Raw genomic sequence first — 17,340 nt, 5'->3', positions numbered from 1 at the left:
TAATAGAAACATACACATCTTAGTTACAATATAATGACTGAATTAAGTAACATCATATAACATGACAACAAATCAGATCTTTATATTGAGGAATATTATAGAACAAGCCAAAGAATGGCAAACGACGATGTACCTCAATTTTATAGATTTCTAGAAAGCTTTCGACTCCTTGCCCAGAGAAAGTCTGGGTCATAATGAAGAAATACAGCATACCTGGAAAATTAGTGAACCTTGTAAAAGCCCTTTACCAAGACTTTCAATGTGCGGTCGTCGACCAAGGTGAAACAACAGAATGGTTCAAGGTGAAGACAGGAGTTAAACAGGGGTGTAACATGTCAGGATTCTTATTCCTACTAGTGGGTGATTGGGTCATGAGAAGAACGATAAAGAACACCGAGCGGTAATTTTGGGCACTTTTTTTTCAAACAAGCTCTAAACCATTGGATTCCCCAGGAAAAATGCGTCTAGAACCAACTTCAAACTTAATGAACACCATTTCCTTAAAGAACGGGATTCTGAGCCCGAATATCAGTTCAAATATTAGTATTCTATATTAATTAAATAGTCGGCGGTCCTAAAATTCGCTCCAGCTGCATCATCAGTGCGCCACGCCTTTGCTTTGACAGGCTTACGATCGGCTTCCCAATATGGCCGCCAGACTATTTCCGGTGGCTTCACGGCGGCTAATGCTGCGAGGTGGCCAATTGGCTCTCCATATTATATACCTCCGTGACGCTGCCATGTTACTTCGGAGCCGCACGTTTATATCGGAAGAGTTCGTCAGGAGTCGATCTACTCTCTCCTGGTACGTAGAATAAACAGTATTTGTAGAATTTCAAAAAAAGCCACATCACTGTTCATATCGGTAAATATTATTCCATCATGTTTGGAAAAACTGGAAAATTGGAAAACTGGAAATTGGAAAAATTGAAAAATTGGAAAAACAATATAGCCTGTTTTACTCTAGGGGGTCCTAGGATTACCCACCCAAAATATCATTACGATCGGTTCAGCCGTTTTTGCTGTACCTGGGAACAGACGGACAGACATTTGGTGAATTATCGTATAAATGAATGAATGAATGATCGTTTTGAGGCCATTTTTCTTGCTAGAGCGGGGATTAGCCTTGCGGGCCCCATGGCAATCATGGTTCCCTGTTTGAGGCAATGTTTTTATGGCCAGATGCCCTTCCTGATGCCAACCCTTAGACACCTCTTACGATGCGCAGGGATACAGTGTATCTATTCTAAACCGGGGTACACACCATGATCATTCATCCCAGCAAGCTGGTACTCATATTTGCCGACCTTGGAAGGATAACAGGCTGAGTCAACCCCCCTGGTGTTAATTCAGCGATCGACCGGGATTCGAACCCAGGATCGTGGGATCCCAAGCTGGCACCCAAACCGCTAAGCCAACATCAGGTTTTGGTGAATTATAGTAACTAGGGCGTGCCCGCACGTACGTGCTTGCCCGTACGTGCGTGCAAAAAAACATGCGTGCAAACAACAACAAAAAAAAACTTTGAAACCACGTGGCAGTAACGACCACAGAACCCCCCCCCCCCCCTCTATTTACATGAAATGGTTTGGTCCGAAACCACGTGGCAGTAACGACCACAGAACCCCCCCCCCCCTCTATTTACATGAAATGGTTTGGTCCATTCGCAAAGCCAAAGCGAACGGCTTGCGAGTACGGTGACCATACCTTGGGAACCACTTGTCCGATTAATTTCAAACCTTGAAAAGGCACATCCTCGGGTCCCCAGCAATATACCTGGCAAGTTTCAAGTATATCGGACCGGTAGTTGTCGAGAAACAGCGGTCGCATACAGACAGACAGACAGACACACACACACACAGAGATTACTGGAATTATAGATAGACTAGGGCGTGCCCGCACGTACGTGCGTGCAAAAAAACATGCGTGCAAACAACAACAAAAAAAAACTTTGAAACCACGTGGCAGTAACGACCACAGAACCCCCCCCCCCCTCTATTTACATGAAATGGTTTGGTCCATTCGCAACGACCACAGAACCCCCCCCCTCTATTTACATGAAATGGTTTGGTCCATTCGCAAAGCCAAAGCGAACGGCTTGCGAGTACGGTGACCATACCTTGGGAACCACTTTTAATTTCAAACCTTGAAAAGGCACATCCTCGGGTCCCCAGCAATATACCTGGCAAGTTTCAAGTATATCGGACCGGTAGTTGTCGAGAAACAGCGGTCGCATACAGACAGACACACACACACACAGAGATTACTGGAATTATAGATAGACTAGGACGTGCCCGTACGTGGGTGCCCGTTCCTTGGTGCGGCCCAGCATCTAGTCGAGACCCAGTCACCCAGGCCGATCACCCATTCCGACCCCAAATTCCTCATCGACGATAACTAAACAATATATTATATGAATCGCACCGTACATACCTCCTTCTAGATCTTGTTCTTGTCTTGATATACTCACTCAGGCTCACTCTATCACGACTGAGTCCTCCCAGCTCCTCCAAATGGCGCCCGCTACGCCTCGAATTACTATCCGCGCACGCGCTCTCACATCGGCCACGCCTACGCAACAACGTGTTCTGTGATTGGCTGGCCTACCCCGCAACCTATTCTGTGATTAGTTTGGTAAATAAATCGCCATAGCTCGGTAACTACTTCTCCGATTAATATGAAACCTTGAAAAGGCACATCCTCAGGTCCCCAGCAATATACCTGGCAAGTTTAAAGTATATCGGACCCGTGGTTGTCGAGAAACAGCGGTCACAGACACACACACATACACACATACACACACACAGAGATTACTGGAATTATAGATAGAAGATAGATAAGAAGATATTCATTTGGCGCTCCTGATGTTCATGCATTATGTAATAAATTGATTCATAGAGTTTGTAATAAAGACAGTTTTGGATCCAGTCATTGTCATGTGGTCTGTACATCATGTGATCGTTCACAATCCAAATCGCTTGGTTATTCAGGGAGAGAATAGGAAAATTTGCTCCCACCCAACCCCAAGTCACATGACCTTAAATCCATATTCGTATATATTTTTCTCATACTTTTTACCTCTGCCACCAAAGGTGGATGGAGGTTATGTTTGCACCTGTGTCTGTCTGTCCGATTGTCCGTTTGTTTGTGAACAGGATATCTCAAAAAGTTGTTGACGGATTCGGACGAAATTTGGCAGAGATGTAGCGAATGTGACAAGGACGAAATGATTAGATTTTGGTGAAGATCCGGATTCGGATCCGGCTACTAGAATTTTTAAGTGATTCTTCACCATTGGGAGATCGGGCCAAAAACGATACTTAGGAGGATATCTCAAAAAGTTATTTACGGATTTGGGCGAAACTTGGTGGACCGGTTAGGTGTGTGACAAGGAAGAAACGATTCGATTTTGGTGAAGATCTGAATATGGATTCCAATATGGGAATTATTTAATTTTTTCAGTGATTCTTCACCATTGAGTGATGAAGCTAAAACCAACATATAGCAGGATATCTCAAAAGGTTATGGACGGACTTGGACGGAACTTGGTGGACAGGTTGTGTGTGTGACAAGGAAGAATCGATTCGATTTTGGTGAAGATCTGAATATGGATTCGGATATGAGAATTATTTAATTGTTTTTAATGATTCTTCACCATTGAGTGATGAAGCTAAAACCAACCCTTAGCAGGGTATCTCAAAAGGTTATGGACGGACTTGGACGGAACTTGGTGCACAGGTTGTGTGTGTGACAAGGAAGAACCGATTCGATTTTGGTGAAGATCTGAATATGGATTCGGATATGAGAATTATTTAATTTTTTTAATGATTCTTCACCATTGAGTGATGAAGCTAAAACCAACCCTTAGCAGGGTATCTCAAAAGGTTATGGACGGACTTGGACGGAACTTGGTGGACAGGTTGTGTGTGTGACAAGGAAGAAACGATTCGATTTTGGTGAAGATCTGAATATGGATTCCAATATGGGAATTATTTAATTTTTTCAGTGATTCTTCACCATTGAGTGATGAAGCTAAAACCAACATATAGCAGGATATCTCAAAAGGTTATGGACGGACTTGGACGGAACTTGGTGGACAGGTTGTGTGTGTGACAAGGAAGAACCGATTCGATTTTGGTGAAGATCTGAATATGGATTCGGATATGAGAATTATTTAATTTTTTAAATGATTCTTCACCATTGAGTGATGAAGCTAAAACCAACCCTTAGCAGGGTATCTCAAAAGGTTATGGACGGACTTGGACGGAACTTTGTGGACAGGTTGTGTGTGTGACAAGGAAGAATCGATTCGATTTTGGTGAAGATCTGAATATGGATTCGGATATGAGAATTATTTAATTTTTTTAATGATTCTTCACCATTGAGTGATGAAGCTAAAACCAACATATAGCAGGATATCTCAGAAGGTTATGGACGGACTTGGACGGAACTTGGTGGACAGGTTGTGTGTGTGACAAGGAAGAACCGATTCGATTTTGGTGAAGATCTGAATATGGATTCGGATATGAGAATTATTTAATTTTTTTAATGATTCTTCACCATTGAGTGATGAAGCTAAAACCAACCCTTAGCAGGGTATCTCAAAAGGTTATGGACGGACTTGGACGAAACTTGGTGGATCGGTTGAGTGCGTGACAAGGAAGAACCGATTCGATTTTGGTGAAGATCCGGATCTGGATCCAGCTAGTAGAAATCTTTCAAGTGATTCTTCACCATTGGCAGATAGGGACAAAAACGATACAAAGCAGGATATCTCAAAAAGTTGTGGACATATGATTTTGATTAAATATGATTCTGTATTGTGATTTTGTGGTCTACTCCAGAATACAAAACGTAAAGTGGCCACCTGGCAGAGGTATGCACTCGACGGAGTGCTGTTCTAGTTTTTCATGAGATTCTATCTCTTTCTGTCTCTCTGTCTCTCTGTCTATGTCTCTGTCCCTCTCTCTGTCTGTTATGATGAATTCCCCAGTGGGTGAATTTTGTTATCGTTTTCAAAGTTTTCAAAAAGAATTTATCCTTCTGCATTTGTCACACTCATAATCCTGGAATGATTCTGACAAGTGACCAGTAGTGACTAGTAAAATACTAGTAGCCGGATCCGACTGTAAGGCAGGACGACCTGATGGGTGGGGGAAATATAACTGAAATAATGCACTTAGAATATAATCTTATTTTTGAGATTAAACTGACGAATTGTTTGATGCAGAAAGTCACATCTCCATGACAACAAGCAACAACAAGTCACATCTCCCCCCCCCCCCGCCCCCCGTCCCATTCCTCCTCCCCCCAAGCCTTCTCCCTCCCACAGATCTCCCGTTGTCCCTGCTCTCTGCTGTTGCACTTGTGTTCTTCCCTCCCTCTCTCTCTCTCTCCATCTTGTCTCCCCCTCCCTTTATTGTTTTATGTGTCCGTTTATGTTTTTTGTGTTTTATGTGCTCGCTCTTACACGAGCCTCGATCTTGCATACAAAAAACAAACAAAAGAAAAACAGCAAACAGTCATCTCATATAAAGATCAATTCATGCACAACACGTATGATTATCTAACTACACACATCTAAGTATTACTAGATCTTCCATGAGCCTCGATCACGTATACAATCAAGAATGACCCCATTGTACGTGGTCACAACAACCTGCGACACAAAATATTTCTTTCTCACCTCCTCTGTCTACTCAACTCCCTCATCCTTGCTGTTACAGGGATTACACAATTAATCTCCGATCGGGTCTTCACGGTTTGGTTCGATATCAGTTACAAGTCTAACGGACAGCTAGGTCTGGGTTTATTTTTTTGTATTCAAGAGCGAGGTTCGTGTAGGAGCGAACATCAATCACAAAAGGACAAACTGACACTTGAAACATAAGATAAAGGGAGTGGGAGACAAAATGGGGAGAGAGAGGGAAGCACACAAGCACAACAGTAGAGAACAGGGACATCGGGAGATCTGTGGGAGGTAGAGGGCTTGGGGGGAGGAGGAATGGGACGGGGGGTGGGGTGGGGAGGGAGTGGAAGAAGTATAAAATACATGAACACTGCAAGGACTTCCAGGAAAGAAGTCGGAGTTTCAAAAAGTGGATCTGGGGTGAATCAACGGGGGTAGAAAAGATCAAGGTTTTGGATGGGGGAAGATAAGAGATGGTGGTGAACAGCTGTTTTAAACACCTGGAGGGAGGAGTGGGATTGAAGAGAGTGCGGGAGTTTGTTCCAGAGGCGGGAGAAAACAGGGATGAAGGTGAGCAGAGAGCCTAGATTTTGGCAGTTTAACCATAAGAGGGTTGCAGGCAGATCTTGTGCGACCTGCAGGAATATTTGGGGGACAGAGCCCAGAGAGAGCTGGGGGAGCAAGGCCGGAGAGGAGTCGGTAGAAGACGGAAAGACCACCAACCTGCCTGCGGTGAGTGAGTGAAAGGCGCTTGGAGTTAGCTTCATCGCGGCAGATTCCAATGATTCTGAAAGCTTTGGTTTCAACAGCGTGAAGACGAGGCAGGAGCACCAGCCCAGTGTTATTGCAGAGAAGATGAGAAGTGTTATTGCAGAGGGGAGAGCAGTATTCCATTGAGCTGCGGATGAAAGCCTTGTATGTGGTGAGGAGCTCAGGTGTGCCAAGGTAGGACTTAGTACCATTGGACTTCACCCCTTATAAAGGGAAGATGAGAAGTGTTATTGCATGGTAGTGATGTGGTATTTAGACGGAGTGTTCGTGCCCGGTGGGGATGTGGTAGTTGTATGGTCTGCTTGTACTTGGTGCTTATTCTCTCATTTGGATGGCATGTTGGATCCTAACAATGCACATTTAGTCCAATGTCAGGTGTGCTTCCTATGTTGCCCATGCAGTTGGCCATGGTCAGAGTGATGGTAGTCGGATGGTGGTGAGCGATTTCCAGGTGTACGTACGTGATTGCTTGCAGCACACGGACCTAATGCGAGCTCGACATCCTACACTTCCTTGTTTCCTACTCGGCCACTCAATGGTAAGTCTTATAAAGGAACCTCACTCCATCATAAAGGGCTCAAGTAAAACATTTGAGAGCCTCACCATCATAAACCTACCCATAAACCACTGGTCTACTAACAAATCCTCCTGGAAACATAAAATTTCTGCCAAATGACAAATGTTTCACAAAAGTTGTGGATGGATTATGACAAAACTTGGTGGATGAGTTGGTTAGGTGACTAATAACAAACCGGATAGATTTTGGTTAAGGTCCGAATCCAGATCTGACCTATCAGGGGGATGCAAGGTATTATTTAATTATTATCTTCCTGCAATCGGCTTATTGATGCGACTGGTCTTCAGGTGTGGGTTGGCTGGTTGGTATTCAAACGTATGGTTTCTCTTTGCCTTTGTTGGAATATATCAGAAAAATGATGGGAATGTCTCGAGGTAGTTGACAATGTAATTCAGAGAATTCCAAAATGGTCTTGAAACACAAGATTCATTTGTTCATCAATTTCCCCTTGGATGCCTGAAACGGAGCATTGCAAGCAACAGGTGCTCGCACAGAGCCAATGATTGTGGTTGGTGATTGATCACAAAGTATTCCAATAAGACTAGAAAGTCAGCCTTGTGTACATTTTATTTTTATTTTATTTTTGGATACAAGATCGAGGATCGTGAAAGAGCTAAAATTAATCACAAAAAATAAATACGGACACATAAACATATAATACGGGGAGCGGTAGACAAGATGGGGAGAGATGGGGAAGCACAGAAACACAACATTTGAGAGCAGGGACATCGGGAGATCTGTGGGAGGGAGAGGGCTTGGGGGGAGGCGTGGGTAGGGAGGGGTGCGAGAGGTAAAAAAAAACAAAAAAAAAACACGTGGACACTGCTAGGACTTTCAGGAAAGAAGTCGGTATTTCAAAAAAGTGGATCTGGGGTGAATTAGCGGGGGTAGAAAAGATCAAGGTTTTGGATGGGGGAAGATAAGAGATGGTGATGAACAGCTGTTTTAAACACCTGGAGGGATGAGCAGGATTGAAGAGAGTGAGGGAGTTTGCGGGGTGTACTATAAGGTAAACATGTTTAGTTTGCAGGTAAAACATGAATGTTTTATCAAATTTAAACGTCATCATATCCCCTAGTAGCCTTCTCTTTTCTAATGTATGAAGCCCTGTCTCCTTTAGCCTTATAGGTGAGTTGACCTCGGCCTGGATTCAGTCTGGTCGCCCTGCGCTGAACCCTCTCCATGGTAGTAGGTCCTTCCTGAGTTCGCTCACTCCACAAGTCCAGGAGTGGCTGATTACTGCCCATCCCACCAGCTAGTTTGCTCAACTCAAAGCAACTGTTCCTTTAGTTCCGTTACGTCCTGATCCGTTTTACATTCCAGCTCCTCCACGAGCCTCGACCTTGTATCCAAAAAACCCCCCTAAAGTTAATTTGGTGGTCCAGTGGGAAAGGCTTGGTCCATTCTCACTGCCCTAGCTGGGATCCATTCCCATTCAGTGTAAATTTCCATTGTTTGCTTGACCTTTGTTTTCCTGTCCTCCTTTTGCTCCACCGTCGGTGCGTTGACCCCCTGACAACAAGGGGCATCGGAGCCATGGCGAGGACACTTTAGTTGACCTCCGCCTGGATTCAATCTAGTCGCCCTGCGCTGAACCTCGGCGAGGATCGGTGGGACAACATTTTCGCATTGAAGGAAAACTACACGAGGATAACAATACTGTATCAAACTACCGCTGGGAATAAGCACACTGTATCTAAAAATACTCGCCGACGGTAAAGGACGAAACCATCACATCAATGGTAAAGGACAAGACGTCACATCACGTTAGCAGATCCCCCATTCTGGTCGCAGGTAAGACAGGACGCATAATTGGAACGTCGGTTGCTTCTTACAATCCTCTGCACTTTTTCAAATGCACTTTACGCACAAATGGCCGAGCGAACCGATGTTGCTGGTGTGATCTCAGCAGGTGCTCTGCTGCGCTTGCTGGATATTGTTGCCCACCTGCAGGGCGGTTAGAATTTTCCCGGAATGTGTTCTGGACTTGGTAAAGCATCTCGAGCCACCAGACCGATTCCCGTTAAGAGCAGGTCGAACCTCAGGAATGATGTGATTTAACAGTTGCAAAAACATGATATATCCATCAACGGGTATCCTGTTGATGCAGAATTGACCGATAGAGAGAATCTTCGTTTTTGAGCACGAATCGCAATACGTGTTGGTGATGAAGGCTCGATCCGATGTGGATCACAATGGAGGTTTCACCTGGCAGGTGGTTTTGCCATTCCAAAGTGATGCTGCTTCTGCAAAAAAAAAAGAACTCAGTTGCTAAAACTAGTCAGATATCATATTTATTACCCTGTGCTCGCGAAGCGAAAATCAGGGTTAAGCATTCAGTTGTGTACGTGTGCCGTGTGCCGTACGTGTCTGCATTTAAAAAATCCATTTTCTCTGCAAGCGTTGGTCCGATTGACACGAAATTTTACCATAGAAGCGCCTCCGCCTGTATAATTTTTTATTCATAATTATGACGTCATAGGTTACGTGGTATGCACGCCATCTTGGAAAAACGTTACACCTCCATATCTCCCAAACTGCTCAATGGAAAAAATTGAAACATGGTTCATTGTCAAGTACTCACCAAGGGGAATAAGTTAAGTTGATGTTGATGTCATGGGTGCCTTAATTATGACGTCATAATTCGACAAGTACAACGCTTGATCTGATCAGTATGAATAAAACAAAAATTCCTCTGCAACTGTTCGTCCGATGGACACGAAATTTTCACCATAGGAGCGCCTCCTCCTGTATAATTTTTTAAAATGATAATCATTACATCATAGGTCCTGTGGTACAGGCGCCATCTTGGAAAAAACGAAAAATGTTGCACCTCTATATCTCTAAAACCGCTGCATGGAAAAAATTGAAACATGGCTCATTGTGAAGAACTTCATATGGGGAATAGGTGTTGTTAATGATGACGTCATTGGTGCCATAATTATGACGTCATAATTCGACAGGGACAACACTTAGTCTGATCAGTTTGAAATGTATTGAGCGTGATCTATGCAACAATTATATTAGAGAATATAAATTTATGATGTCATCGCTCACGTGGTCTAGCAGCCATATGGGATCAAAGAAAAAAATGTTCAAAAACAGAAGAGTTGGCTCACAACAAGTTGACTGCGTAGGGTAAGTATTCTATGAATACCATCTACTTTTAGAAAGTGAGAGGCGTGATAATCAGCATTCTCTCAAGGACATCACAAGGCAAGGCAAGATGGTCTTTAAAGATGATGTCGTGAACATGGTGGGGGACGGGGGGGTTGGGGGGGGAGAGAGTCAGGGTACTGGTGCCTATCAAAGCTCCCTCTGACCACATGATTGTCTGAATGATGTTGTTGTTATCCAAGCTGGTTGTATTTATTCCCTCCGCCACCAAAGATGGATGGAGGTTATGTTTTTTCACCATGTCTGTCTGTCTCCGTTTGTCTGTCTGTCTGTTTGTGAACAGGATATCTCAAAAAATTGTGGACGGATTCGAACGAAATCTAGGGCAGGGGTTGGGTATGTGACACGGACGAAATGATTCGATTTTGGTGAAGATCCGGATCTGGATCCGAGAATTTTTAAAGTGGTTCTTCACCATTGAGTGATACGATACATAGCACGATATCTCAAAATGTTTTGGACGGATTCGGACTAAGCTTGGTGGACAGGTTTGGTGTGTGACAAGGACAAATAGATTCGATTTTGGTGAAGATTTCAATCTGGATCTGGATCAGAGAATTTTTTCAGGTGATTTTTCACCATTGAGTGATGAGGATAAAACCGATATATAGCACGATGTCTCAAAAGGTTATGGACGTCTTATGACAAAACTTGGTGGATGAGCTTGCCAGGTGTTTGATATTCCTACCTGAGCATGTGGCTCACAATGCTGGGATCACACACTCAATTTATTAGCTCCACCACCGAAGGTGGATGGAAGTTGTGTTTTCACCTCTGTCTGTCTTTCTGTCTGTGAACAAGATATCTCAAAAAATTGGGGATGGATTCGGACGAAATTTGGTGGAGAGGTTCGGTATGTGAGAAGGACGAAACGATTACATTTTGGTGAAGATCCGAATCCAGATCTGACCTATCAGTGGATACAAAATGTAAACTTTTCAGTCTGGCGGAGGTATGCTCTCTACCTCGTGTCATTCTAGTTTTCAGTGTATTCTTCTGCTATTTTGTGGGTACACAAATGAGGTGCACAGACGTGGAGTATCTGGGGTGTATATGACTGTGCTGCTTAGTTTCGCTGTTGCCTCATCCCTCCTTGCATCCACCATGTTGTTTTTCTGTCTGTCTTGTTTACATTACTTTAGAGGACATAAGTTAAGGCACGTGCAATGACCTGAGAGAACAGGCTCCTTTGTCTTCTCTACTCAAATGCAGACGCAATTCGTGGATATATCCTTTGACATAATATTGTCGCGTAACCGTGGTTAACACCACAGTTACGGATGACCGATTTGCGAGACTTTAACTCCCGAGGCGAACACTCAATGGCGGACTCAAGTTCAACACCAACGCGCGGAATGGCGGGACGCAGCGAAGGCTCCGCAACCTTATCTATTAAAATCAAACACCCAGGAAAACTGCGTTCAGATATTATGTACAAAAAGTAATATAAGGGTTTATTAGGAAAAGTAAAGCCAGTGAAAAAGCCCGCCGGTAAATCTAATAACTCTAATAAACCTAAATCGGGACGTCCCCACACGACTGACAGCAAACACAAACGAGGGAGATTAATCACGAAAATAACACGTCCCGTCGTTCAAAATATACGCGGAGATCGGGCTTATCTGTCTTTGTCGTCTTGTATTGTTGGTGTCCAGCACCGCTCCTTCCGGCCCGATCGCACACCACGAGGCCCCTCGCTCCAAGCACCACGCGTCCGACGCAGGCCAGCGGCTCCACTTGACCAGGGACAGGAAGGACTCCTTTCAACTCCACTCGACTCGACGCGGGAGTGCTGGCAGCCAAGTGCCAACGAACTGCTCAGTGCCAACTGGGTGTGCTCTCGTGTGTCTCCTGCGACTCCCTACAACCCGAACTGCACTCGAACTGCGACTGGAATGGCGTGTCCTCTCCAACTCTCCACCACCGCTCAACTCTCTGGTGCCTGCCTGCGTCTGCCACGAAATGGCGTCCGACCGTCGCCTATATTGGTGGCCGATGACGTCACATTGGCGCACTCCTCAGCCAATCAAAGCCTCCCGCGACTCCTGACATCTCCCGTCCGTGACCCCGCGGTCCTGGCATAACACGTGCCGGCCAGGTTTGTAGGCCTTTGGAGGTGTACACGGTGGCGGCCAATTGTGGTGGTGTTTTTGACCTGGTTTCCTGTCAATTTAATACGAAGTCCTTGTCAGGGAAAGGGGATTATTTAATGTTGCGCTAAGGACCTAACTAATGTTTATGTGGTTTGCAGTGCCATAATGGACAAAGGTTTGACTACTAGGTGAGACTCACAGGGGCGTTACCTTTAATCCCTCACTATTTAACACTCGAATCTCCAGGTAGATCCACACTCATACATCTTACCCCGACAACCGCCTGAACATCAATAACTTATTACATGTAGAGTCCCTGTCACGACAGCCGAATACCTACCTATTCAGATCTACCTAGCTCTAGATGTTGCATTACCAAATTCATAACACAGCCCCCCCCCCTGGAACCGTAGCTCCTGCAAGGTTCACCGCAGGGCTACCATTCCAGCCTTAACACTTACTGTCACACACTTAATTAACCTATGAAATAAATCAGGAAGGGCTGTGGGAAGTGAGTCGGACTACCTACCTACACTTCCTTAACATGCTGAACCCCTTAACCATCATGCAAGTATGTACATCTTCTTCGTTGTTCCTGTGGAGGGAGGAAACAACAACACACAACACTAACTTAACCACAAAACTTAACCATCTTTCCAAAACTCAAAACTCTAACCTTTGTACATACCCCGGTCTACAGACCGCGTCCCCCGGTGGATGCCACAAGACACAACCTTACCTGCGGGGCCATCCCCAATGCATCCCCCTAAATTTTCCACGGCCCTGTCCAGATGTTACAGGTGAGTGACACGGCTCGGTGGATTTCGCCCACATTCATGCTACACAGACCCCTTAACCACTCATTCTCATTCCATAGGTCATCAAGGCATTTCAAAAATCAATAAGGTTCTTCTTCAATACACCCCCCTGCAGGACCATGGCATTGATGTCATTCACGTGTGTGTGCATTCCTCAACTAGGCAGCGGGGAGGTACCGCACAAAAAGATGGTGGGGGCGCATCAGGCTGTGGTGCCCGCAGTCCCAAAAACAAGTCAACCGACTTACAAGTTCATTGCCCCCCCCCCCTTTACCTCTTGGCCCCATGACAGCCCAACAGCCCCTTTCCGCCGTTACCTCGCCGGTGAGGGTCTCCACACACACCAGGCTCCTTTGCCTCCTGCTTTCGCGCAGCAACACGGGTCACCGGGGGACTTCCTCACCCCGCGGCGCCCAACCAGACCCTCCACCGACGAGCTCCAATTTCCAGTTACCACCGGCTGCCAGGGGTAATTGCCGCAGAGGGGGGCCCGCAGGCATCGCTCCTCAGAGCTTGCTCTGTACCTGCGGACACACACACCTTCCCCACCCACAAGACCCCAAAACACACTTCCTCCCCCGCTGCCATTCAATTCTCCACACAACTCAGCACAATTCATAGATGGTGTAAAAGGTGTTACAAGGCTTGCCATGGCCTGCCAATGTGAAATCCCATTCACAGTTCGAATCATTGAATCCTTACACATTTCCATTAGCACATTTCCAAAAAGCACAATTATCGCCCCTCATTATCTCCAATAATCATCACTCACTCTCCAGGTTCCACTCTCACGACCACATCAAAACACCTAACCGCAACACAAAAACATACGCCACCCACAAGACACTGTGGCTCCCATTCCATCCCCTCACCGGCCATGTCATCACTCGCTCTCACCTGCCTCCCAACTCCAATTTACATGTCCCCAATTTCCAAAGCAAGTCCTGAAGCCTGGGACAGTACTCCTCAAAACACTCACCTCAAGTGCAGGTAGTTGCAGGTTGGTCAGGTTCAAAGTGCAATCCACCCATACAATTCCCAAAATTTCACATTAGGCCTACCAAATCCTTCCAAATTTCTCTTTTGTCCCCACTGCACTGGCAGGTATGTGGATCCGCATCCAACGGTGATCATCACTACACAACTACCTATGGCCACGACAGCTCTGCACCTCTACCGTGCAAGGGTCACCGGGACAAGGTGAGCAGTCAAAACGCCAACATGGCCCATGAGTGTCCATAAGGGTGCGACCCACCATCCATCCTTCGGCCCCCCTGCGAGGAACACAGCTGCAGCAGCCCCAGCTGGCCAATGTGGTGAGCACTTGCTGCCACAACACACACTACCGCACACACAACCTCGGCCCTGGGGGGCACGGTCGCAGTGCGTGGCATCCCTACAGCCACGTCCCCTGCACCTCCCCATCATCCCCCAGTCCGACTACAGAACTGCAGCCCCCCAGTGCTCACCCACACTTGACCACACCAAGGTCCAGTCAACAGCCATGCTCCACCAGGAGACCCACCCAGAAGACATGGTCCACACACCTCGGACACGCACAGCACCACGTTGACCCTCAGGCTACACAACTACATCCCCATCATCCCGCATCCCAAATATCAGCACAGTTGCCCTCGCAACCAGTTGAAAGCTGTGTCTTGCTACCCTATTAATTTAATCACAGCCTCCAACACTTTGGTCTACACACCTGAATCAATAATGGCGTCACTGTACAGTGCCCACCATGACATTTCAAAATCCACCCTTAAATTTGCATCTAACCCACAGATTACCCATGCCAAACATTTGTCACCTTTTACTAACCTCACCAAAGAAGGATGCTTTGCCATACACATGCCAGCCGAGCATGGCCCATATGCTCGGCTCGTTACACATCTCCCGATTCACATCCCCATGGCTCTCTTCCCAACCCGAGAGTCCATAAATCATAACGGAGCATCTGTGGAAGGTCACTCACACCATCACGTTCCACAGATGCCCCAATGGTTGTCCGGCAGACTATCTCCATCCCTGTCCATTCGGTTTGACCCGCGTCCATAGACCAACCACCATGCCAGGTCACCACATGCTGGTTGTCCCAGAGTCCCTGGAGGAGAGTGCCAGGCCGCATGCCCAGGTGGTCACCACATCAATCCCAAGTTGGCCGTCCGTAGTGCCACCACCAAAGCGCGACCCACAACACCTCCCCCTAGTGGTCCTCAATATTTGCCATCCCAGGCTTGAGAAACCACCTCGGACCTCCCTGGAGGTCTTAACCCCCACCAGGGTCCGGTGACCCTGCCGGCCCGAGCCACCAGCTCGGACGGCGCCCCGACGGACAAGGGACGCCACACTCCACCAGACCCCCCGTGGGACCCAGGTCGTACCTCGACACCCAAGGCTGGACCCCACGTCCAAATCTCGCCATCACAGCCCCCCAGCTGGCCGGCATACCCAAATTTTGAAAGGGGCAACTTTTGCCCGAGGCCATCACCCATGACCTCTCCATGTCCAAATCCCGCAGCCCGGGGACCAATCCCCACCATGGCTGCTCCAAATCAATTTCCCATTGTAATTTTATTTTACATTTTATTTTACAAATTTTCATTCCCATTGCCAACCCGCAGCTGCAAGGAACAACCTCTACCACCGGTTGTTCTGCCCCTCCCTGCAGTTGATCCAAATTCCTTACAGGGACCAAATCTCCAGAAGCTCTATCTCCCGATCCTCCAAGATCCAAATCCAGCCCGGAGCCAACACACTCCCCCAACTGGTTGTCCAATTTTGGAGCCTCTGTTTCCAAATAGCAGTGTACAGTGAGCGTCCCCTCGGTCATTCCAACCACCTCCTCGGACCAACTCACCTCATCTCCCAGGCTCCTTTGGGCCTGAACAAGCTCTACCTCCATGGGACTGTCACAGGTCTCCAGCCGCTGGATCAAATCATCCTCATCATTACAAATCATTCCTGGCCCCGCCAGGCTTTGATCAATATCCCCAATAAATACCTGGTCCGGCTCCATTGCACGGACCCCCAAAAACTCTACCCCCTCTTGCTCCGCACCACCGCCCTGGTGCTGCACAATTCCAAATTCATCCCCCGGTTGGGGTGTTGTGACATCCACACGGTCCCGATAAACAACCAGGCCAGAATGTGGGAAACATTCCCCATTACAACTCTCACATTCCAAATTTCCTTCCCCGCTCACCTGTGGACACTCCACGTTTACCTGCAGGCATTCCCCATCTACCTGTACACATTCCCCATCCACCTGTGCACCTGCGGTCTCCCCATCATCCCCCATTTTGTTTGCCAGCCCATCAATTTTAATACTCCATCGATCACTCATTTCCTTCATTTTGTTTGCCAGCCCATCAAGTTTATCCTCCAATCCACTTTTCGTTTCTCCCACTAATTCCTTTAAAAATTTCATTAAAGCCTGGTAGTCTCTAGGGGCCGTCCCATTTGTTCCCGACTCCCCGGTAGGGGAGGGGGATAAGTTGGTGCTCGGGACGAGGGAGGTTCCAAGGCTCACCTCTGCATCTAATTCCCCTATTTCCGGCTCACTCCCGACGCTGACGGAGGCCTCGCTGCGTACTTCCATCTCGTCGACCTCCGACATCCGCTTTCCGGAAGATTGTTTCCCGCGCGCGTATTTATTTTAATAATTCCTGAAACACAATTTAAATTTGACGAAGACGCGATATCGCGCTCCGTTTGCCCAATTGATTATCAAATTTCTCCGCCTCAACTATAAAAATTTTGCGTTCGAACGTCGAGCGCAATGTACGCCCGACCGTGTCGATGTCGCCCCGCGGACAAAAAAATTTGTCCGACCGTGTCGATGTCTCGCCGCGGACAAAAAAAATTTGTCCGACGGGTTCAAATCCTACACTCCTGACACCACTTGTCGCGTAACCGTGGTTAACACCACAGTTACGGATGACCGATTTGCGAGACTTTAACTCCCGAGGCGAACACTCAATGGCGGACTCAAGTTCAACACCAACGCGCGGAATGGCGGGACGCAGCGAAGGCTCCGCAACCTTATCTATTAAAATCAAACACCCAGGAAAACTGCGTTCAGATATTATGTACAAAAAGTAATATAAGGGTTTATTAGGAAAAGTAAAGCCAGTGAAAAAGCCCGCCGGTAAATCTAATAACTCTAATAAACCTAAATCGGGACGTCCCCACACGACTGACAGCAAACAC

General features: G+C 46.7%; 2 protein-coding genes across 4 annotated transcripts in view; one reads left to right on the top strand and one right to left on the bottom strand.

Annotated features, from left to right (window-relative positions):
• Positions 1–17,340, top strand: part of MGLL (monoglyceride lipase) — a 79,474-nt gene that overhangs the window by 26,301 nt on the left and 35,833 nt on the right. For all 3 annotated transcript variants that reach the window (XM_068133170.2, XM_068133169.2, XM_078766524.1), the window contains one exon: positions 6,862–6,998. In XM_068133170.2, coding sequence (XP_067989271.2) covers positions 6,862–6,998 — 137 coding nt within the window. The remainder of the gene's footprint in view (positions 1–6,861; positions 6,999–17,340) is intronic.
• Positions 9,165–17,340, bottom strand: part of ABTB1 (ankyrin repeat and BTB domain containing 1) — a 156,027-nt gene continuing 147,851 nt past the window's right edge. The window contains exon 13 of the mRNA XM_068133167.2: positions 9,165–9,283. The gene's annotated coding sequence lies outside the window, so the exon portion shown is untranslated. The remainder of the gene's footprint in view (positions 9,284–17,340) is intronic.

This window comes from Myxine glutinosa, chromosome 12 (genome assembly GCF_964187855.1).
Source record: "Myxine glutinosa chromosome 12, kmMyxGlut1.1, whole genome shotgun sequence".
In the NCBI taxonomy this organism is placed as follows: Eukaryota; Metazoa; Chordata; class Myxini; order Myxiniformes; family Myxinidae; genus Myxine; species Myxine glutinosa.
Note: the sequence above shows the minus strand (reverse complement) of the source record. Positions and strands in the feature narration are given on the sequence as shown.